At 38.8% G+C, this 24,521-nt stretch overlaps 1 protein-coding gene across 18 annotated transcripts in view; it reads left to right on the top strand.

Annotated features, from left to right (window-relative positions):
* The window catches only part of inpp4b (inositol polyphosphate-4-phosphatase type II B), a 224,756-nt gene that overhangs the window by 181,113 nt on the left and 19,122 nt on the right, over positions 1 to 24,521 (top strand). For all 18 annotated transcript variants that reach the window (XM_071504372.1, XM_071504379.1, XM_071504378.1 and 15 more), the window contains 5 exons: positions 3,474 to 3,578; positions 7,763 to 7,871; positions 15,777 to 15,960; positions 21,449 to 21,772; positions 22,677 to 22,815. In XM_071504372.1, the coding sequence (XP_071360473.1) occupies positions 3,474 to 3,578; positions 7,763 to 7,871; positions 15,777 to 15,960; positions 21,449 to 21,772; positions 22,677 to 22,815 (861 nt within the window). The remainder of the gene's footprint in view (positions 1 to 3,473; positions 3,579 to 7,762; positions 7,872 to 15,776; positions 15,961 to 21,448; positions 21,773 to 22,676; positions 22,816 to 24,521) is intronic.

The raw sequence follows: 24,521 nt of genomic DNA, 5'->3' as shown, positions 1-24,521 counted from the left end.
TAGAGCTAATTTTCATCTGCAGCGCCTTGACACCAGTGGCCCCGGCAGTTGTAATCCTGTACGCACTATGTGTACATTTTTGGATGATTACATGTGTTTATTTAGCTAATTCAGGGAATCCATTGCCTTTTTAATGCCAACTTTTACTGCACGTATCTCTGGGATATTCAGTGTATAATATGATAGTTGCAACCTGTTAATCAGCTGGCTGTTGTTTTTCTGGCCTGTTGGTTGGTCTTTGAAATATTTGTGGTAGGCTAATCAGAGTTTTATGGTGGTGTTGTTGTAACTTTAGCGCTAAAAACATGAATCAATCTCTCTCTTTCTCTCTCTTGCTCACTCACTCACTAGATGAGCAGACATTTCTGTGTGTGTGGAAAACCCGAAGGTTCTTCTGCATACTATGAAATACAATCCTGCCGGCACCACTGCTTGACAGGTCACAATTTAGACATAGGCACAGTGACAGAACAACACTAAACAAAATAGGCAAATGAGACAAGACACACAATACAAAGTTAGACATAGTGAAACATCACATCCAAACAAATTAAAGGTCCTACAGTTTACATTTTTCTGATGTTTATTTGACATTGTTATGCCCATAAGAACATATATTTGTGTTTACCAATAAACACCTTCTCTCTGGAGCTTTAGCAAGAACAGGGCGTTTTGTGTCACTCTCTTAGGCACTCTTCTGATTGGCTGTTTTTTGAATGGCGCACATCCAGGCAACCACAGGTAACAGATCGTAGTCTACTAGTCTGGCTTGGTAAAACTTAAATACCACTGGTGATGGTTACTTTAAAATGCTCTGATATTTCAGTAAAACTAAACTTTAGCCACTGGTCTAGCCAACTTTAATATTACTATCCTTGGGAAGGTTGTGCAATGATATATTGGCTCCCTGACATCCAATGATTGTGCAGCATTTCCTCAACGTTTTTCTGTCTTGTAGCTAACTAGCTCAGCGACAGAATGACTGCTTGGTGTTGTGTTGTTAATAAAGACAAAACAACAACAAAAAAAATCTATGGATGGTGGATCCGGGTGTACTGTGGTGGGGGCATAGCAGAGGATGGTTACATCACAAAATTATGGAAGCCTTGATAGCACGATATAAGGTGCAGTTTCTGTATAAATTTATAAGAGCTGCTTTATAAGAAAAAAATATATGTAAATCTCCCTTTCTACAATATGGGACCTTTAAAAGCAAGGATTTTTGTATACACTCTAACACCACAGTATATGTTGGTCTCGGCCATAATTACTCAACAGATTATATATGCAGTGCTTTTCTTTACACTTGCACTTTGATAAGTTGCAGCAAATCTGTTACCACCATAGTAAGAAAACATGATTAACTTTCAGTGTTTGAAAATAAGGCATATCGCTGTCAGCTCCAGCTGAGTCATAAGTGTTATCTGTTTTTGAAGTAACACATTTCAGTTTGAGTACGTCAGCAATTTCAGTGTTTTACCCAGTAAAAGACATACAGTGGATTTGTTTTCATGTTTGGCCAACCTGCAAAATGGTGTTAAAAATCTGTGGCAGGTAACAGGTTTTCTCATCTACATTCTGGGTGAACAGAGACCACCTGTAATACCAGGGCTCTGATTGGTCTATACTTGTTTGTTCCCAGGAGACTACAGATTGTGGTGCTATGAATGTCTACAAAACATAAGACTTACTTTTGAACTTTAGAAAGGAATCATTGTTACATTTGTGTCTTTACATTTATGTTTCTGGCATATGCTTTTTTCCAAAGCTATGTACAAAAGCTATTTATCTTTTTGTTCTGAATACAAGGAATTGTGTAGGTCTTTCCTGGGGAAAAATCACCTTCTCTGGTTCAAAGGAATATGATAATGTTTTTTCACATTAGCAAAAGCAGCTTGTGTGAAATAAAATCAAAGAATACTGAGTGGATACTATAGTAAGCAATGGTGGAAATACGATCACTCGGTCAGTCAATCAGTCAGTCAGTCTGTCAGTCAGAGACATTCCAGATTAAATGGCTGCCCTGCTGAAAGAGAGATAGAAAGAAAGGAAGAAAACAGTAATAGACATAGTCTATGCAGTGCTTTAAGAGTTAACATGACAAATAGGCCTAATCCAGTAGTTTTTATATTACAGTTGGAGTTAATGAATCATAAATTACATATATACACAAACATATATACCATCACTGACCCTTTATAGCCACATAACCTCTATGGCCAGATAACAGCTTCACACAAGCTGGAAAACATGAAACTAGGGCGTTTTTTTATTTTGTTTTTTTTGTTTGTTTGATTTTTTCTTACTGGTTTTGGAACTTGTTTGCTGGGCTGAATTCTTCAGAAAGGAAATTCAAAGTCATATGTCTTAAAAGGGGATTTAATTAAAAGTTTCAATGCAAAATTAGGTGAAACTTTGTAATATGATGAGTTTTTGGTCTTCAGTACCTGTTCAGAAGACTTTCATTTTAAGTGAATTACATCTAGAACACTGATAAAATTTCCTCTGCTGCTTGATTGTTCTTAGAAGCTAAGCCTCATCTCAAAGAGGCTCATCAACCCTATTTACATATTTGAGATTTGAGCAGTCAACATAGAGAGTCAGATTGTGATTTTGAGCTCAACTATAAGCCACAAACAAAGAGTATCATTTGGCAGAAAATTTTAATTGGACTTTCTGAGCAAAGCAGTGGCTGCAAAGGGCATAAAATCCTATGCTTAAAGGATTACACTGCACATTAGTGGATGTTATAAGCAGCTGATTGAAAATGAGCTACTTTTGAGATGCTTGTTCGTCTCTAATTGATACATTCACTGATATATGTATGTAGTTGTGCATCAAATGATCTTGGGCCATTAAAAGTGATGGCTTGGGTGTTTAACATACTTGTACTCATAACCCAATGCCAAACAAAGAATACTTTGTAGTGTGCAGTTCTAAATAGTTTTTGTGTGATCTGTGACATTTTATCTTACAATTCTGCTTTCTTTGAGAGAATTTGTGGTTAAATTGAGTTTTACTATTTTGAAACATCTGTGTTCAGAAAGCATGTACTCATTAGCAACCACTCACTAGAGGCAAATGAAAATTATCATTGGACTTTATACATTCTTTACCACCATTTTACTTTAAAATATTATGGCAATTAGGTTGTGAAAATCTCCACACCCAAACAATATATAATTTAATCTACACTACAGCAACTCCTACAACCTTTAACTTAACACAAGTCATCTTTGCTAATCTTTTTTTGTGTCTTTGTTCATCTCTTCATAAGCTCATTAATAAAATAATACAAAGAAAAAAACATATAAAGCAGTCATGTTGGACAGATCATAGTATAACTATAGCAGATGGTAAGGGCTTTCTGTAAAAAAGGAGGCTATATTAGGAATGTCTTTACCTTTGAAATCTTTGACAACACAATTATATTTCATGACAAAGTGACATACTTGTGTCTCTGAATTTTTCAGGTCGGTCATTCAAGCCAAGCTGCTGCAAAGCCCAGAAATCTCTGGAGTTCATCCCAATAAACCTGCACACCCAGAGGATGAGGGTGACGTGCCCCAGAAAAACAGGTATTACATGACCGCCTAAGCCTTGTCCTGGACTTAATGTTACACTTACTGACTTCATGCTTTTTCTAGACCCACTCAAAAGCACCTTGGTTCAAAAGAACAGAGCTGAATCAGTTGTAACCCAAAATACAGCTTCCAGAAACATATGACACACATTTCTATAAACTGAAGCTGCTGTGATTGTCACCTACTGTTGTCTTTCTATGCCTGACATCTCCATCTGTCAGGGTTACTCAGTGGGCCAAGACAGGGTGGTTCTAGGCCCTCACCGAGGCCGAAAGGTGAAAATTAACTTGGCCTGGGAAAGATAGGCAAAACGCTAATTAAGCCCTTTGCGTTTTTCCAGAGAGAAAGACCAGGCTGTCTTTTCTCCAGCCCTGCTCTCTGGCTGGCAGAGTCTGTTACTGCCCTGGAACTGTCTCAGTGTAGTAACTGTGTGTTATGGCAACTAACTGCTGCCTCACAATCTGTGTGTGGGCTCCATTTCAACTATACACTTGGTGATTGATGGAAAGTTATAGATGGACAAATCATGACATAAACTGTGGCTCTTTCAGTGAAGACATCAGGAATGACAGATAAAATAAGTAAAATGAAGTCATCATACAATCCTGCCACTGTCTTGCACTGTCAAGGCAGAAAAGGGGGGAAAGATAAAACAAGCCTTAGAAAACTGTCAATGGATTGATTGACACACTGATGGTAACCCTCTCTTGACCCAATTCACATCTTGTCTCAGTTCCAGGCAGTGGTGCTTTAACTGATATGCCTGTGTGATTAAACTCCCCTATAGTACAGTTTTACCTGGAGTGAGACACCTGAAGGATACACACCGCTCCTATCAGCTTCATGATATTAATTAAGAAATCTGTGTAATATGAAAAAGTGGTCATACCAAAGGGCATAGAAACATGATGTCTGTATCAGACAAATCAAGAATATTTTCAAAAAATGATATCAATGTTTTATTGAATGCACTTTTATGCATAAGCAAGTGTGTGAACTGTACCCTGTGAACTGTCATTCTTCATATTGGGTTGTGCATTATTCAGTGACACAAGAGAACTCCATATCCATGTCATAAATCATTGACTGTCTGTAATCTATACCCATATTTATATGATTGTACAGCATGTATGTTTAATCAGTATAGTAACAGTAAAAGGAAAAAAAATCCATGACCATGAAAATGGTATTATATGTTGCCAGTTACAAGTTAAATCTAATTTACATTAAGTGTATTATCTTTCTCCACAGTGTACCACTTTTTTATTTTTTAAAGATCTTTCTAAAAATGCATTACAGTATTAATTGTAAGAAACACGGAGAGTCCAGGTGGCCTGGTAATTGAGATGCATACCATATAAGCTCACTTTAACCAGAGTCAAATGGTGATCGTGGATGTCATTTTGCCTCCTCCTTTTTTCTGCTTATTTATGCTGTATACTGTATTCAATAAAGACAAAAATGCACAAAAAGTAATCATATTCATAAATGAAATGCATTGCAGTCCTGAAAGCATCCTGGATTTTACCCAGTGAACAAATGTAGGCAATAATTATAAAAAAATTGCCCAGGAAAACAGTGTCACATCTCCATGAAATGATGCAACATGAACAGAAGCTCAGACTATTCCCTCAGATCCCATCTCCTCCTTGCAGATGTCATAACCAACCAGGATACAGTCCCACACCAGCCTCCAACTTGCATACACTGCCAAATGTGTTTTTTTTGGAAAAGGTGGAGGATTTCAGGAGTCCCTGACAAATGTTATTGCTTATTTCATGGTGAAATTATGTTTTCATAAACAACATTCAACATCCAACACTCAGTTGGCAGTTTATTAGGTACACCTATGCAGTCTAATTCAGGGCTGCAATAGACCTAGGTTTAGAGAAATGTTGATTCAACCGGAGGCTGCACTTTATGGTGCTATTGTACTGTATTGCATTATACTGAATTTCTATTATTTTGTCCACCTTTATATCAGTGAGTGTAGACCAAATTAACAAAAACTTCTCTGTGAATAACACAGTAAAAAAAAACAGCTAAAATGAGGATTGCATCAAAATGGCCATTCAGTCTGAATATCAACCTTCTAGTTTTAATTTACGCTAATAACCTTGTCTGATAGTGAATTACCATTAAATTGCACATTTTGTTCGATTTGAAAAGGAAAACCATGTGGAAAAAATGATTGCAATCAGTCAGGCACAGGAAACATGAACCTGCTCCTTAATGGAGCTGAGTCTCAGTTTCCAGCTGTAGTCAATTGCTCTATTGTTCCATTTGATTTTCTGAAGTGATGCATTTCCTTGAGTTTGGCAATGCAATCCACTCAACAACACTGAACCATTCATTTTCATTTTGTCTATTGATCATCCAGCAAGAAAAGGAAATCGGAAAGCTTGAAACAGTGTTCATTTGTTTTGTTGGGAATGGCAGTCTTCTGTCTCTAAAATGACAACTGCAAAATATTTCCAGCCTAAAAAGCAAAGCTGAAGTGAAAGCATTGTTCTGCACTCATTTTGGTCAAGTAAAAGGATGTTTTATCATTGTTAAACAGGATTGTGGAATGGGTTAAGTATGAATTATAACCATTCATCTTGACTGCCATAATCAATTTCCTCTTTTAGCAAGAGATTGTCCTCTCTGCACTTAAACAGCTTGTTCTGTTGCTGATGTATTGAGACAAGGATGGTGTGAGAGGAAGAGCAGGCAAATCAGGCACAAATTGGTCATTGTGCTTGATGTTCTGAAACCCGCCATTGTATTCCAGTGTACTTCTGCTGTGGGAGAACCAATTAAGGGAACTTGGACATCTGAAAACTCCAGGGGCCAAACGTGTGGCGGATGGGGAGCCTCATGGCAAGGCACAGGGATAATTAATGGAAGAAGCAGTGGGTAGTAGCAAAGCCCTAACATCAAACCATTATTGGTCTATTGTGGTGTTGTTAAGGGATGGGAGGCTGTTGGTCATATCATTCACATCTCTGTGGCAATACTTGGAGCTGTGTTGTGTCATTAATTTCTATTTTCAACAATTTTTCAAGCAAAGTTTTCCTATGCTCGAAACTGTGTACTGTTGCTTTCCCGGGGGTGTTCATTCCACCCCCTTTCCCCTTCACAATTTTTTTTTTTAATTTAATTGTCAGCCCCATCCATTACTCATTCAAAACAAGGCCTGTTGTAAGCACCTCTGTGCCCACCTAGCCGTCTGTGAAGTGTTTATTTACTTCTGACAGTGGTGTGCAAATTGGAATGAAACGCTCTGACATTGGCTGTCCTTCTGGTTCAGCATGGGACCAGTGCTACATTAAGACTAAAAGATGGCTGGAGAGAGACGACTAGTAAAAAAGCAGCAAATATGTTCGCCTAAAAGCAAATACCCTGGTTAAGTGGAGAATAATGTCATGCCTCTTTTTGCATTCATTCATATGGCATATTTGTTGGTGCATAAGATAATTTATTATTTTATGGAAGGTATCACTTTCAGGGACCACCACCTCACAACTTTCATATTTTAATGTGAATCAAAGCCTTGAAACAACTGCATGGTATATTCATATAAACTTGGTAATCCCTGTGTCATGTATAGCATTGAGCCTCACATACCCCATGCTGGAAAGAGACCACTAACACATACCACAAAACACTTGAACATAGCAATTTAATAACTATTAATAATTTAAAACCAATGCAAAAATGTTATGAAAATATATGTAAGTTATAAGCTCTGATAGAAAAGAAATGTCTCTGTACTCTATAGAATGAATACCAAGCATGGATTAAAAAAAAACAACTTGTAATTGCATAACACTATATGTACACTTACATAATACTGCCATACCATGTTCATATATCATATGTAAAGAAGAAATATACAAAGAAAATATACAAGGCTGTCATGTAAGAATGTATTCAGAGTCATATGCAAGATACTTTAACATATCAGCTGTTGATTATTATTAGAGACATTTCTGTAGATGATAATCTGCAAAATACAACTCAAAATTAAATTTATTCTTCAAATTGAATAACTAACATTGACAGGTATATTGTATTTTCTTGAATAGTATTTTTTCTCACTTCAAAATCCTCTAGTGCCACCAGTTTTCTCAAGGTCCTGTATTATATATCTCAGTATTTTAGATACCAATTAACTCCCTTTTCTCTGTTTACAGATGCATTCTATGACATTGTCACTGTTGGTGCCCCTGCAGCCCACTTCCAGGGCTTCAAGTGTGGTGGTCTGCAGCGTCTCCTAAGCAGATATGAATCAGAGAAAAAGAGGTAGGAAAAAAAACATTTCCAGCACACAGGCATGGCATTTAGAAGGAATGGGGGATTTAATACAGGAGGCTGAGGCAGAAACAGACTTGTATTGACAAAAGAATTTAACTTGGGCATAATTGATAGTGACAGACAAATTTGTCCCTTGCCTATGAACTTGGTTTTCAAGCCCCATACAGCTACTTACAGCCAAGCCATGTTGAACTTTGAATGGTACTCCACTGCCTCTGACAGCTCAATTTGACTGGAGGCAGCAGGCATGATGGAAAAGGTTTGTTGAGTTCCTCTGCACTGGTTCTTCTCCCTGGCAAGCTTTTTCTTCTTGTTCTTGAAGTTGAGTGTTGACTTCTCACTGAAGAACCATACATTTTTCTTCAACCTCCCAGATGCCAGCTGGTTCTCACTTTTAAAATGTAATTGAATTCAAAACCAAATGGGCAGGCTAAGGTTTTAAGAATGGGAGAAATTCTCAGCTGGCGTAATGAGTGGTGATAAGATTGTTTCTACAAAAATTATGCGATGTGGAGAGTGCACCTGGATAAAAATCCATAATAAGTGACTTCACAATACAATGTACAATACACACAGCAATAATCAATCATGATTACTCCTAATATTTACTACTAATATTTCACAGAGTCTGTAACCTGAAAAACAACTAATTCTCAGACGAAAAGCTGAGTATTGTGCCAAGAAGTATGTGCCAGCTTTGCTCAGACCAAACTAGAGAGATAGATGTATACGCACATGCAGTGACTGAAAGTCACGTCTTCAAACCTGGTATCAGCAGTATCCTGTAAATTTTGCTGTCTTTGCCTTTTGGTTCTGGGATGGAGGTATATGTCTCTGGACTTCAGTATGTGGTCACTTGAGTGATGCCAGAAGAAATGAAGGGTGATTTTTCCCAAAGCTCCCCATAGAGTGCAAAGTCATTACAGACCATGCCAGATCCAATTAGTTACAGAGTTTGCAGCTCAAGAAAGGGGGGAAGAGAGGCAAGATGGAGAATGGTGAGGTATGGGTATAAAATAGATAAATTGATGGGAAAATAGTTGGGGGTCTATGCTGATAATAAAAAAAGTAAAGAAAGGACTTCTTTACGCTAAAGTGCGCAAGTAAATTTGCTGAAGATGGTCAGTTTTATCTGCTAGATAAGGTTAGCATATTTTTGAGAATCCATTGAAGTGAAATCATTTTCTTTGAATGAGAGATTAGACTTCAGAAATAATTCACCAGGGAGACAGAGCTTTTTGTTTCATATTTGACTTTGCTAATGACTCACTGTAGCTTAAATTTTCCAATTTTCCGCCTGGCTAACTGACTACGGCCTGTGCTGAGCCTTATCCATGTTTGACCTGGAATGCAGTCGTTTGTCAGTCATCATCAGAAATAGGAATAAACTCAGTTTCTCTGTGAATTCACATTGGCCATTGCATTGAAGGTGTGTGTTTACTTTAATTTATGCACATTGCCTATTTCGTGGTTTAACTTGCTTTTATTATACATGCACTAAATGTCTGACCAAATATTGAGCCTCGAAGGACCTGATGAGGTATTTTTGTTATGTGTGACTGCGAAGTATTGTAGTCATGTGCGCGACTGAGTCACTTAATTGCACAGCAAGTCAGCCTATTTCAGCAGAGCAAAGATTCATGTGCACGCACATTTGCATACACACACACACACACACACACACACACACACACACACACACTCACTCATACTTCTCCCAGTATGCCTCCTCGCCTTTCAGAAGCAGCCTTTTGTAATCACATTTGATTAAAAAGGGAACAATCGGCAAGATGTGAGACTTGGCTATTCAATGTGATATTAATTCATCAAAGAGAAGATGGAAAAGGATTGAGGAAGGGGGAAAAAAAGAAAACCTGAGCACAGAGGTGTTACCAGGAGGGCAATAAAAGAGCTATTCGTCTTTGTTCCCTGGACACTAGAAGAGAAGGAGGGGTGTTCTTTCCAGATCCATTAAAAACCTGCATTGGCCAAACTTGGCAATGACCAGAGTATGCAATGTAGTTTGTCTCTCAGGATGGGCCAGGAAAGAATTTAATCAATAGCTACACTTAGTATTCCTCCAGATACCCTGCACATGTACACACAGGGCAAGAGCATTTATCTTTCATTAATGCGTACAGTCCCACTTAAATGGCTGTTTTAAAAGTCACTGGATTTTTATCCGTTTTTAATTGAACCCTATAGACATAGCTGTGGATTTGCTGATGTGGTCTAATCTTTCATTAACAGCCTCTGTTGAATTATTCAGCTAATCTGCATAACGATGCAACACACTTTTTTGGAGACAGATTTTATGGAACTTGAACCTTTTTTTTTTTTTTCGAACTGCACTGATGGTGTGTACGTGTCTGGGAGTAGAAGACATAGTACATGTTTTTTTACTTGCGTACAGTTTTCAAGCAGAATGTTGGAAGGAAGGCTTTTCGTAAGGTCAGCTGTGTCTAGTTGGTGCAGAAGCTGTGCAGTAGAGTCCTCTCTACGTGTGTCTTTGAATTCTGTATGGAGAGGGAGGAAGCACTGTCATTTTGCCAGGCCTCCTGGTCAAGCAGAGCTGCCGTATGGCACATTTCTGGGACACAGAGAGTGGTTGAAACTACATTGCACACATTTAATAGAGTCTCTTGGGGCCGATGTTCAGATTTAATGTGACTAGCAGCATGTTGTCCAACAAAATAACTTCCTCCCAGTCCTTCCGTGTGCATTTGAGCGACAGGACATTGGCAGTCGCTGGGACTCCATGCTGATGGACAGCAGCTTGTTAGTTTTTTGCCTGATCTGGAATCAGCCTGCTCCACGTTCTGTGGGGACACTGGCACTAGCCTTGAGGCTTATCTGGTCTCAGATCAGGGTTTCTAGCTCGTGTCTGAATCACTGAGGAAAGCTTTGGCTGCTATACTGAGAAACGATGTGAGATTGGTGCCCTTTGGAGGATTCAACAACAGATGGGAATTTGCAGTTAAAAGAACCTGGTTTGAGATCAGTTCTTCCAAAATATGTCTATAGCAAAGTGTATATTTTTACTGTGGCCATGTGGCAGTGGCCTGGTGTGAAATCTATGATTAGAGTCTGCTGTCTAAATGACGAAGGAGGCTTTGGCAGTCACCTGGAGTGCTACAGGGCACTCTGCTGACGTAGCTGCATTTTACTCCTGCTGGCTGTCAGCAGCAGGCCACAAGCTCTTCATTAATTTTCTTTCCACTATTAATTAGCCATGCACTGGAGATGTTGGCTTAATTAGGCCGCTGGGCCTGACAGTTTTCTCCGTCTCATTACTGTTATAACCAATTTCTATTGATCATTTAGGAAAACCAAGGAGGAAGTTCATCCCGGCCACACTGCTAGTTTCAGTAATGTGTTAGCAGACTGGAGTCTCATCATAGACTAGACTGGAGATCCAGTGCCGTTTGTCAGTGTGAAATTTGAATTATAAGGAGATGAAGGGCGATTATTTCATGAATCAAAGTGCAGGTGCAAAGCGCAGTCAGGTTCACTGTGCATATTGTGCAGAGGGAGTGGCAGCACACCTTCTGTGTTTTTATGACTGGAGGCGTGTGGTGCACTCAGGGTGAACATAAATGAGGTGGGATTAAGAAGAATCCATTATCATACATTATCAGTGAGTGTGTTGTAGTCTGGCAGCAATTCTGTCTAAAAGCACTGCTCTCCCAACTACAATGTACTGATGTCAGGTAATGGAATCTGGTGGAGCTTCACCTAAGAGGAAACTTTTGCTGTCTCACAGGATGTGGAGAGTTGCATCCTAATGTGCCTCTAAGACCAGTGAATTGAATTATTGTTTGTGAACATATGGAAAACCCAGTAGTTTCCATTGTTTTCTGTGGTGATACTGGATTTTATTTGAAATCCCACTGGCTGCATTCAAATTAGCTTACATGCAGCAATAATGTCACAGCTGCCAAACAAGGAACAAAACAGTTTTCTGTGTTGGCCTTTACATGTCTGTGTAAACTAAAAATTACAGTAATGAAACTGCATGTGAGCCACAAATAGAGTAACTGTGGAGTTTTTATTAGAAGCTTGTTTTTCCAATCACACCCCTCTTAAATTTAACCAGCACAGTTACATGACCAGTCATGATTCTGCGCTACAGTTTCGTATCATGCTATTCTTCACAGCCACAAGTCAGTCTGTACTGTATGTGTCCTGATGATGGCACAGTCGCCACTGTGCACTGCACTGCATAAACTGGGATGCTGTGTAGATCTGGCACATACAACTGAAGTTTGACAAAGTGTTTCACACAAATTAATGAGTTCAGATGGAAAACAAACCTGACAACGTCAGATGGCTTTATAGAGAGTTAATCAACTAAAAGTGGAGGCCTGTGAACATGCAAGCTGTTATGAATGAGAGATGCTGATAAAAATCAAACATTAAACTTTACTCTGCATCCTGTTGTTAGTGCTATAATTGGAGCATAACTCTGTGCAATTAGATGTGTCTTCAGGTAAGATTTTTTTTTGAGGGGGTTTGTGTGATGTTTAGAGAAGTCTGTGAGGATCCCCTGCTGGTCACTATTAACAGTGATAATCAGTCCTAATATATCATTTATGTGTGCTGTATAATGGAGTCTGCACAAATAAGTCCCTTTCATCTACTGTATCTCCATTTTGAGGGAGTCAACTGAAATACAATTTGTGGGCACATTAGGAAGCTCTGCTCATGAGGCAGTAAGTCTGCATACATGTAGGGTTTTTTGTTTTTTCTTGCAAGAAATCAGAGGATCATTGATCTTTATTTGACCGTGGCACAGTGAAATTGAGCTTTAACATCACAAAAAACTCCAAAGAAACCTTATAGTCTGGTTTGTTCCTTTAAGGGAAAACAAAGAAAAAAACAATTCATTTTAAATGTGCTTTACTCCATGTATGGAAATGTTAAATAATAACTCTCTTAGGACTATACAGTACATAAATATTCAGAAATAACATGCAGATTTAAAGATTTACATAGTTGCTGGACAAGTGCTTTATATTCATATTATGTATATTGGTAAATATTAATATAAAAATTCATGTAAAAAGATAGAATTCCCATCACGGCTAAGTACAAAGAGTCATCTTACTCACTTCTCTTTTCTTTTCAAAAAATGTTCCACTGTCTTTGTGATTTTTTTAGATAATATAGTGCTGCATGGCAAACAAAAACAATAGGTCAGACACTCAAAATGGTCAGATCAAATAGCACCTTCATAAGAACAAAGTAATCTCTCCATATTGCAACATTAAAATAGGTCTGATCTCCACCTACAAGCAGTAAATAACAAGTCCTTCTGGAAGCCCCTTACAAAAAAGTAAAGGATTGAAGCAGAAGGAAGGCTTTTATAAGTTTTAGGTGTTTAGGTGTGCTGTGAGTCACCTTTAGACTAAGCCCCACCAACCTTAGACCTAGACAGATAAGAGGACTTTTCTACTCTTGTATTTATTTACAGTATAATATATCATGCAATTCAGATGCAGACTTCAGTCACCTCCTGTCTGTCACATCCTCAACAAAAGATAAATATTCTTAGCGCCTCAAAGGTAGTATTTATTCCTGAAGTGTTGGTATTGGATTATATGATGTATTGTTGTGTCCACCCACTGATTTATTGGCATCGTAATTTAAAAACCTGGCACAGAGCACTGCCAAATTACATCAGGGATGGGAAACATACCCAAGGTTTGAAATAACAAGCAGACCCTGGAGTGCAACATCCCCTTTGGTTTTTCATCAAGTTTGTATTCACAGATTTATGCTGTTTTACCTTTGCATGGTTTGCCATCTTGCTTGACCCTGTCTGGACTGACAGCAATGTTGATGAGGCAATTAAAGTTCCTTGCCTTCGCCAGCCTTAGAGGGGATCAATTCTGTCCCTCTAGCATCAGGTGGCAGGTCCCTACATTCATTATTGCCTGCATAGTCTCCCTAATGGGATTGGATTTGTACTTATGAGTCAACAGGGCTGTTATTGAATCTCAGTTGCTGAAGCTATTGTCCTCTTCCAACAACTTTCTCCTCTGCCTCTTTTCTGGAGTGTCTCTATTGTTGCAGTCCTGTAGGATTTTTCTCTTTAGTTCTGCATAATGTAGTTAGATGAATGTAAGCTCACAAGGGATGAAAGCCTTTTACAGACTTTACTTTGTTGCATTGGATTATTTAATTTTAGACAACTGTGTGGCTGAAATCTTTGTATTTGAAGGTATGGTTATAGAAGTAAGGATAACAGAAGTTTGCGAGTAGAAATGACGGCATTCTGTTCAGCTGAGTGTTCCACACTGTTTGCCCTGTGTCTCCCTCTCACTTAGTGATTCCTTTGATTAGCTTTGAGCTTGTGGGTGGTAGTCCTCCAGGGGGCTCATTAGCTGTAATGACAAGGCCAAGATTTTAAAGTTAGCCAGTCAAAGACATAGTTAGTGGCTAGTACCTACTACGCCTAATTTCTTAAGCCTTGAGACTGTCACACTTATTGATACACCAGGTAGTGCTGTTCTACACAGGGCGACTTCTAAAGATGCACTTTCTTTCCCTTAATGCAAAATTTCTTTTGGTGTGCTGCAGAGAATACTGTATTATACCAGCCTTTTGTGTGTGCCCCTCCCAGCCCCTCTCTCTCACTCTGTCTCTCTCACTCTTATGTCAATTATGCCTTAGGATCTGGCTCTGGGGTCTGGCCTACATAGAGGCTTGCAGAGCTGACTCTAAACTAGCTGGGAGGGTTGCAAATGACTGCCTCTCTCCACGCTACAGCTGATGGCAGGAAGTCAGCGGAAACTCATTGAAAGTCACTGGAACTTTACCCGAGGAGAATGTTTGATTGGAGTGATTTGCCCTGAATCTCGAAACTGACAAAAGGTGTTTTTGTCTGAGATTAAATAGCTCCCTAGAAATGAAGAAAGGATTAATTATTCATAAAGCGAAAATGGGTTGACATTGGACTGCAGGTCCAATTTAACAGTTCAGACTGAGTACCTGGAAAGCATTGCTGCTGAACATTTCAAGGCAGCAGAAGAATGAAATGAGCTCAGAAAATTAGTGCACAATAATGTAATGTTTACAGTCAGTAAATTTCTATTATTCATATTTGTCAATATTCCATCTCAACACAATGAATATATCTCTCAATACCCCTTTATATCAAATTTTTAATTAGACGAGAAAAGAATAATGTAAGGCTTTCCTACTTTTGCTAGATAACATGTTTCTCAGTTTCCTTATTAAAGATCCAGAGCTACATTGTGTTTATGTTTTTCTGGTCTGAATCAGATTTATGCATGTGATACAAGGTAAATACCATTAGACACCATTTCTATCTGTTAGGAAAGGTTACACTTTTTATTTTCAGCCAGCTTAAAGTAGTTGTTGTGCCTGGAGCTTAGAGCTGCTACAGTTAAATAGCAACAAGGAGTCGTGCATCACCTTCTCTACATGTTGCATCTTTATTGGAGATTATATGCAAGGTCTTATCACAGAACATATTATAACAAGGGTAGGAGAGCATTAACATTTACTTAAATTTTTTTGTTTCAGGGCTGATCTTGCCTGCAGATGGAGCAGGTCAGCCAGCACGTGGAGCTTGTGGCTTGTTTGATATCAAATACCGTCTCTTCCTACTCTGCTAGTTTTGGCACATGCCAGTGGCAAGTGGACACTGTGAAAACCAGTTCTGATGCAGACAAAACAAATGGGTTGAGCTCTGTCCAGTATGGCCAATCTCATTACAAGCAAGTGTGGCCCAGTTTTCAAATCACATTTGGGCCACTTTCATTTCTATTCGTAAAATTGATATACCATGCTGTATTCAGCCCATGCTCATGCAACTGCAGCGGAATCTGTCAAATCTGAATTGATGTGTTTTTTCGTCCATCACAGCTTCAGTACTGCCTACCAGTGTATCTACTACTCTCCAGAGCACACAGCCAAAGCTCAGGAGGTACTCAGCACCATGAATCTCCTCCAGCCCCTCATTGCAAGCCTGGCGGACCAGCTCCTCCAGGCTGCCCAGGAGCACTCTTCAACTGGGATAAAGGAGGCACTCAAGAACCTTTCTGACAAGGTGAGGCAGGCTCCAAATCCCTCCCCCAACTTCCCTTCCATCTAAACTATCCTTTTATTCCTCCTTGCTACAATACACCAAGCACCACTTTTGTTCTTGGACACATCACCAAACACTTACAAGTAATACCTGAAAAGCCTTTTAGTTTAATCTTTAACTGTGGCAATAATTTAATTTAAACCCATATTCATCCAAAAACTTCTCAATTATTTGCTCAGGGGTTCGGCTTCTGAGTCTATTAACAAAAGTTTCCTAGTGAAGCTGAAATCTAAGGACTATTCAGGTGGATGTATTTGCTTAATCTGACTACAACACTAAATCTTTACCCTCTCAGAGGAGTTCCCCTATAAGAGTGATTCAATAATATATATATATTATGCTGCAAATGTAACAAATAACTTAATAATAACTTAATAGTAACTTAAAAACTTTAAACCACACACACATGCACATGCTAAACAGACAACCTCAGGAAAAATCCATAACTCATCATAAAAAACGCCAAACTAACAAAAGTGAATAGCAGCATGGACGTTTATGGAGTTGAGGCGTTTTTATCAGTATAATTAATGAATTACATCTGGTCCTGTCAGATTGCAATCTGTTGTGGGAGAGATTGTTTTTGCCACAGTGGAATAGAGCCCAATCAGCCTGCTTAATTGGTACATTCGCTCTGTCACCACTTCCTCTCATCCTTGATTAGACACGCACACGTTGGCCAAGTAAACCCCTGGCCTGGTCAGCACAAGCAGGGCTGCTCTCTGATTAAAATCTCAAGCTGTGTTTGTGTGTGAGTGTGTGTCGGTGTGTGTGGCTGAAGGCAATGGAAGTGTGAAATTGTGTGTCTGTGTGTGTGTGTGTTCAGAAGCGGATGATCACTCTTTCAAGCCCCAAAGGCTCCAATCATGAAGACAACATCACAGGATTTATATCAATATTTCCTCCTGCACATCTGGTCATCTATCACAAAAATCTTGTTTTTTTGTTTGTTTTTTTTACAGACACATGCCCAAGCACCTGTGTGTTTGCATAAACACACAGACATGTGGTCACTTGTTCACTCACATACACACCTGTGGAGTCACAAGTCAAGTCTAGTCAGTTGCATTTATACAGCCCAAAAGCCCAAGATTCAAGAGGCTTAAAGAACAGTTTGACAATTTGGGAAATGCACTATTCATTTTCTTCCAAAGAGTTAAATTAAAAGATCAATAGAACTTTTGTTTTATTCTATTAAATATTAAGCTACAGCCAGCAGCCAGTTAGCTTTGCTTTGCACAAAGACTGGACATGATGGAAACAGTCCTGCTCTGTCCAAAGATAACAACATCCACTTACAACTTAACTTCTGTACAATTTACCACAGCTTACCTTGGTTTTTGTATGGATTGAAATGTTAATAAGTAATTCTGGGTCAATCCCCCCTGTTTCTAGTCTTTATGCCAGGCTAAGATATCATATGCTTCGCTTAGCTGAACGTTTGCTGTGCTATATTAACAAAAACAACAAACAAAAGGGGGAGGAAAGACATACACACACCAAAGGAAAAACACCCCCTACTCACACTTCTGGTCAGACAGAATTTATTACCCATCTTAGAGACATATAAATAAAGTTGAATATATTTGTGAGTAGGTTCTTGGAGTACTTGAAGTTTCTTCACGTAAAGACAGTGAGTCACACCTTCAGAGAATCTCAGAGATGAGATACCTCAAGAAAAAATCAGGAGGACATAAGAACCTTTTTTCATCAAACACTTGCTGTCTCTTGACTTTTTCCTTCTCGGTTCAGACCACCAGACTCCAGGTCTAATTCAATATTTCACCGCAGAATACTTCTCCTGGCCACATTCTGAGTAGTGCTGGGCACAGCAGATGTACTGTTGCTCCTCTATATATGATGATGAGTCTGTTGATGATGATGATAATAATAATTTCACTCTGATGATAATCACAGTGAAAAGGCAATTGCCACGCATCTCCCCTCCCTCCAGCTGTGTCCTAGGACAAGTTATATGTCTCCGCCATAACGGTTACCTGGGAAGAGCTGTGGCTTTGATCGTCTGTGTATGATTATGTTAAATTATATGGTTTATAGAGGTCATATATGCAATAGTGAGTGAGTGTCCTCGCGGCCAAGTGCTGCTGGAATCTGACCAGCTGTATTCATTCAGCCTCCGTTCACCTTTCCTGTGATGTTCTACTGAGTGAAAACGCGCTATTTTTAACTCACCCAAAATTTGCTCATCCTTCAAGGTAAAACTATTCAAAACCGTTAGGGGTGAATATTTTTCTATAGTTTTCTTTTTTTTTTTTTTTTTTTTAAGATCAAACATAACTTATTTTTTCGCAGTCCACAGAGGCATTTTCTGACTTGCACTTCTGCTCAGTCAAGATCACATCAGCAGATATATTGAAGAAAGACTAGCAACAGAATTTCTCCCAAGGTATTTTAGAGCGTTTCAGATATCTAAAACAGGTAGGTGTTGAAGAGCTACTCCAAGGAGTAGTTTCTGCACGTGGAGGAGCAAAGTTGCTTTGGTTTAGCATTGATAAGAAAATGCAATGATTTTTTTGCTTTGCCCAAAGGAGTGCACCTCTGCTATTTCACTTTGAACAAAATATTGATAGGGATCTTGCTGTACAGTATATCATTAAAATGTTTTTTGCACTTCCCTGTAGATCCTTATCTTAAGGCATACAAACCTGGCACTGACTGAATATTTAGGAATGTAATTGAAGCAAGAGTTTCTTGATTCATAGACTTGATACACAAGACTTCTAATGTAATTTATCCACTAACTTTATCCACAACAAAAATGCATAAATGGCATTTAGCCAAAAATAAGTTCACCGGCATAGAAAATGATTGCATAAGCACTGGCATAGTCAGATACATGAGTTCTGTGACCCTGCGGTTAAGAAGTGCAAATATGACCCAGATTGTTTTAAACACACTCTGTGTCTTTGTTCACTCATCTCAGGAAAGATAATGAATAATACATGGTCTCATAGATTGCAAATTAACATTGAGGTCAGATAAGCAGAGTTCAATTTGAATATGAATGTACATTTTGAATTCCCAGTTCCTGTTAAGTCTTCTGTAAAGTAATTTTTTAGTCATTTTGAACGTTTTTTTATCTTTGAAACAATGTTTACCTCTTTGTATACCAATGTGTGATTCACAGAACGGTGTTCCAACAGAACTGCCTGTTCTCAGGCGATTACACATTTCTTCTTATCCATAGATTTTAGTTCTCACATCATTGACTTACAGTAATGGAACTCATTTGGATCCATGCAAGGCAATTAAAATGGATATGAATTAAATACAATGGTGTTTTAAGTGTAGCCATCGTTTGCTTTCTCTGCTTAAGCATTCATCAAATGGCCCCATTCAGTGTGGGTAACAGTCTTTATAGCTTTTGAATCAAGAACAGAACAGTTAAACCAGGCTCAGATGGACCAATAATTGTGTTGCTTTTTTCATGACTGAAACAGACTGTAGCTGCATCATAAGAGGAGAGATCTGGAAGAGTCAGCATTTTCTTCTCAGTAAAAACTATAGTGAGTCAGATTTGTTAAAAGTGATCAAAGTAACAGAAGTAACAGGTCAGTGCTGGGAACCACTGGGGTTAAATACATTTCAAGTGTATAACAATAGACCTCACTATAGGAGGTAGGAGTACAGATGTAATGTAGCTGGTGGTAGTGGAGTAAAGGTGGATGGTGGTTGAGTTTTTTAGGACATTCACAGGTGATACTGAATCATAATTGTTACTGACGGCATCAGTAGCTTTTAAATGGATCTCCCCTCTTCAGATGACTAAATGTGTGATTACCTCTGGTTTTTGTAAACACTAACTGAAAGCATGTGAAAGCCACAGAAACAATCATGATGCGATAACAACCATACTGTTGGCTGCTGTTAAGCTAGTAACCTTATAAACATTGTTTATTTACACCAAGCTGTGTTACTGAATGGAACAGTTTGAACAAGCAACAGATTGAACATACTATTGCACTGAATACATGTCGCATACATATATATGTGTGTGTGTATATATATATATATATATATATATATATATATATATATATATGTGTGTGTGTGTGTGTGTGTGTGTGTGTGTATGTGTATATGTATGTATATACATACATATCGCTGGATGTCACAGCTTTATGAACAGTGATGCAATCACATAGCTTAGAAAAAAAGTGAACAATGTACTCTGATTAAATTCTTTGAACTGAACTGATCTGAATTAAACATTTTTATCAATGGTCAGATATGGTGAAGTATTCACAGTAAGTGTGAATGTGAGAGATGGAGAAGTTTAGAGCAGTAAGAAACAGCAGTCACTGACAAATAAATGCTAAATGTGAGAGAATAGATGCTCCTTGTTGAACTGCCAAAGCTTCAGTCTGACTGAGTGCATTGCAGACTTTCAGTGGTCCTAAACCTTTTTATAGTGATTCCCAACATGGGGGTCGTAGCTTACCAATGGGCCAAAATAATAGATAGAACAGGTGTTAAGATATGATTATATGAGAGAAGAAAAAGAATAATCCATGCTACTCAAAATTATGTTTCTTAAACCAACATTATTTTTATTTTATGCCTTTGTCATTTGTTACTGTGTACTGGGTATTTTTGGCTGAATAATGGATTAGAAGATGGCTCAGAAGTGAAAATCAGGTCATCTATACATCTAGCCTGTTACAAGGGATCATAAGTCAGCATTGCTTCATTTTTAGGGGTCACAAGCCAAAAAAGTTCAGAATCACTTCTTTATGATATCCATACAAAGTGTCTGTAGTGTGGTTCTTTTCAACACCTATCTACTTCTTTGCTTCTAGCTGTCTCAACAAAATCATTCTCTTTTCTGTCCACATCACGGAGGTAGGCATTTGTGTGGCAAATATTTGTATATAATGACCTTGCAGGTTTCTTTTCATGGAGGCCTGGCTCATGTGTTTTCATGGACTGCATTTTGCTGTGGTAATAGAATTGCTTATTGCATTGCTAACTCAATTACTCTTGAGAGCCCTTATCATTTTTTTACACAGTGGCGGCAGCAAGCGTGAGGCTCCTTGGTACCAGGATCATCATCAACTTACAGTAGCTGGTGAATTTCAGATCAAAGGAGGTGTGCTCCTGGAGAAGCAGGCTGGAGGAGGAGTAATTGAATTGTTTGTTGTTTGTTGTTGTTTCTGTTGCTCACTGGCTGTGCTGCGGTAATGGAGAGTAGCTACTTTCTGGTGAAGGAGAGTGTTCATTTTCCTTGTTTCTTTTCACTCACTCTGTAAATAGTTACCCGCTTCCTAGTTCACTTCCACCTGTGTTCCTGCCACCCACTCTCTCCACCACTGTGATAGTCTCCTTCTCTCTTACCATCTCTTTTTTTTTTTTTTTTTTTTTGTTCTATCCCACAGTAACTTTCAGTATCTGTCTTTTTTCCAATTTCTCATTCTCTTCTCTGCTACAGACAGAACAATTTGTTCACACACTTAAAGATGAACTGGTCAAGAGTGCACTACTAGCCCTGCATACAGCGCAGCCCGGGTACGTTTCCAAGAACCAGAAGCAAACCCCAGTGCAGGCAGGCCAACATCAAGGCCACATCCACCAGAATCAGAGTCCAGTTCAGGGACTTCCAGGTCACAGTCCAGCCATGTCAGTCACTGAGAGCACGGTGGTGTGTAATAATGTGGAAGGATCACAAACCACAACTAGAGGAGAGGGTGGGCCTTTGCCTCTGAAGCACCAAGACTCCATACCGCACCACAAGGAGTATGACGAGGAGGAATGGGTGAGTCTGACCTACAAGTCATAAAGAAATCTTTCAAAAGCTGTGACTTCTTGTGGTTTTAGTTTAAGTACAATATGACAAAACTGATATTTTTATTGCTGGTCTTCACTGTAGAGAGCACATGGGGAAACAAGATTACAGATAAACAATTTTTGTATCAAATCATTTCAACTACTTGCAATATTTGCCTGTCTATTAGACTTTTCATTTTAATGACAGCTTCTCTCAAAGGAGTTCACACATTTCATTATGAAAAACCGACAGCAGAAAATGAATGTGTGGTATCCTTGTGACTGAATCTAAGCCATGCTGATTCTTTTCATTAAAGTGTATATGGCTGTTGGTTTGTTTGCGTGAGGGCAGTGTCTGCCACAATGACAGCAGGAGTTCATCATGATTTCTGCACACCAATGTCTAATCATCTCGCAAAATATTCCTCACTGTTATAACACATTCAAACCATATTTTTGTAGCAACAAAGACCAAAATACACACCCCCACTTTACAATGCATACACTGGTTTGGATTGTCGTCTTTGTACATACACACACACACATGAAAGTGAAAGCATTTATTCGTCAGTGTAGGAGGACAGGAAGAGAGCGAAAGCTGCAAACAATGGAAACACTTTGAGAGTAATCTCAGAATATCCAGACAGCAATTTCCTTTTGACCTTTCCGACACAAAGCCAGTTTACTGGCTGTAGGGAAACTCCTTTTTGCTTTGTTTTTCAACATAAGGTGATCATTTTCTTTATAGTTTTAGCTTATGTAACAGTTTTTTCTATTTTATTTCTTGTTACACATGTTCATTCAATCTCACCACCTCAAACAGAGTGAGTGTGAGAGAGTGATCTAATCAGTGAGGCTGATCTGACTGCTGATTGTGCATTTGGCTCTTTTAGGACAGGGTGTGGGCCAACGTGGCCAAATGTCTCAACTGTGTCATCGCCATGGTGGATAAACTCCAGGAGGAAGACAACAGCAAACAGGAGCCGGCCCCTGAGCAGCAGCTAGCTGACGTCATCACCTCACACAACCCTGGTAAATCACACTGTTTTCATGAAGCACAATCATCAGCTTCAGAGAGAAACATCTATTTAATGCGGTTATGTATCTTATGGTTGTGATTTTGCACAATGGCAGGTAACTCATCTTATCTGATGCTTGCTGCTCAGTACTGAAATTTGCAGTCCTCTCCAGTCACTAGAAAAAAAAAATTATGTGCCTTGATTGTTGCTTTTATTTTATTATATAGAAATCCATCCATCTTCCACTTTCTAAACCATATGCCCTGTATTTCATTAAGAAATAATTTACTTTTTAACTAGACTGGTAAGTCAGCTCCTTAAATTTTCATTGTTTGAATTTAAATACATTAGGTCCTTATTTCAATATTATTCAATAAAATTTTTTGTTTTTGGTCAATTACTTAAGCAACTGAATTAGAATCTGAAGCCGACCTAATGGTTACAATGAATCAAATATACTTAATTTACACTTATCGCTTGAGGAAAGACCTATTTTAGAAAACCCTTGCTCCATCTATGCCTGCAGAGAGTTGTCCACCTAGTACACCTTCCTGGATCTCAGTCTAACATATGCAGAATAAAATATCCTACAGCAGCGCAAACAGGTGGAACAACAAGGTGATAGTTGTTTTTTTCGTATATATTTGGTCCAAAAATTGGAATTATATATCTCCATATGTGGTAATTAAAGCTGCTGGATGGAACTCTTTAATATCTGCAGACAACCTGCTGTGTGTAAGAAGGCTCAGACTCAGTGGCTCTTTATACATCAAATGTTTCATCTCAGTTATCTATAGTCTGCAAAACTGGAAGCTCTTTAGTAAGCAAATATGGTTCATGATTGAGTCCTGCTCATTGGAAATGTATCTTCCCACACTCAGATGTTGTTTTTTCTCCTCAGTTAAACAGATATTGTCATGCATGAAAGGTTATTAACTTACTATATATGTATGTAGTTTAATGCATATCCATTGATAACATACCTGTTCTCATCAAAAAACAGAGCTTTACGGCCAAAAAAATACATTCATAAACAAAATGAAATGCACATTCTGACTGTAAGAGAAATGACATTCAACAGCCAGTGTTTTTCAGTGGATCTGCAGCCTCAGTTGAAAAGAGTGACACAAGACTCGAGAGTCTCTGTTGTTTAAGCATTAGCAAAAACTTAAGTTGATGCCAGAGAAGTGGATGAAAGTAATATTTGATATGCAGAGCCATTCACTGTTAACCACAAGCTGCCCACTCTTCCCTCACGTCCAGTGAAATCCTGCCTCAAGCTTGTGTCCAGACAAGTGCCCAGCCTGTTACAGCTGCCAACTGGCACACACAGCAGCGGCATTAGCCTGACCAGACGACAAGGAGAGGCTGTGTGTGTGTGTGTGTGTGTGTGTGTGTGTGTGTGTGTGTGTGTGTGTGTGTGTGTGTGTGAGTGTGTATGTGTGTGTGTAATGGTGCTTCATGGGGACCAAAATACTGGACCCTGCAGGTTAAAAAGGCTGTTTGAGGGTAAGAATTAGGTTAAGGCTAGAGTTAGGGTAAGGTTTGAGGTTAGACATTTAGTTGTGATGGTTAAGTTTAGGGTAAAGGGCCAGGGAATGTGTTAACTCAATGAAGGGTCCCCACAAAGATTGTACAAACGTGTGTGTGTGTTACAGGCAAATGCACAAAGTGTGTTGGTGCAATGGTATCATTTTGTGCCTGTGTGCATGTGTGTCT

This window comes from Trachinotus anak, unplaced genomic scaffold (assembly GCF_046630095.1).
Source record: "Trachinotus anak isolate AG129_WGS33_773 ecotype Australia unplaced genomic scaffold, CSIRO_AGI_Tana_v1 ptg000019l, whole genome shotgun sequence".
Classification (NCBI taxonomy): Eukaryota; Metazoa; Chordata; class Actinopteri; order Carangiformes; family Carangidae; genus Trachinotus; species Trachinotus anak.
This window is presented reverse-complemented; position numbering and strand designations above follow the sequence as displayed.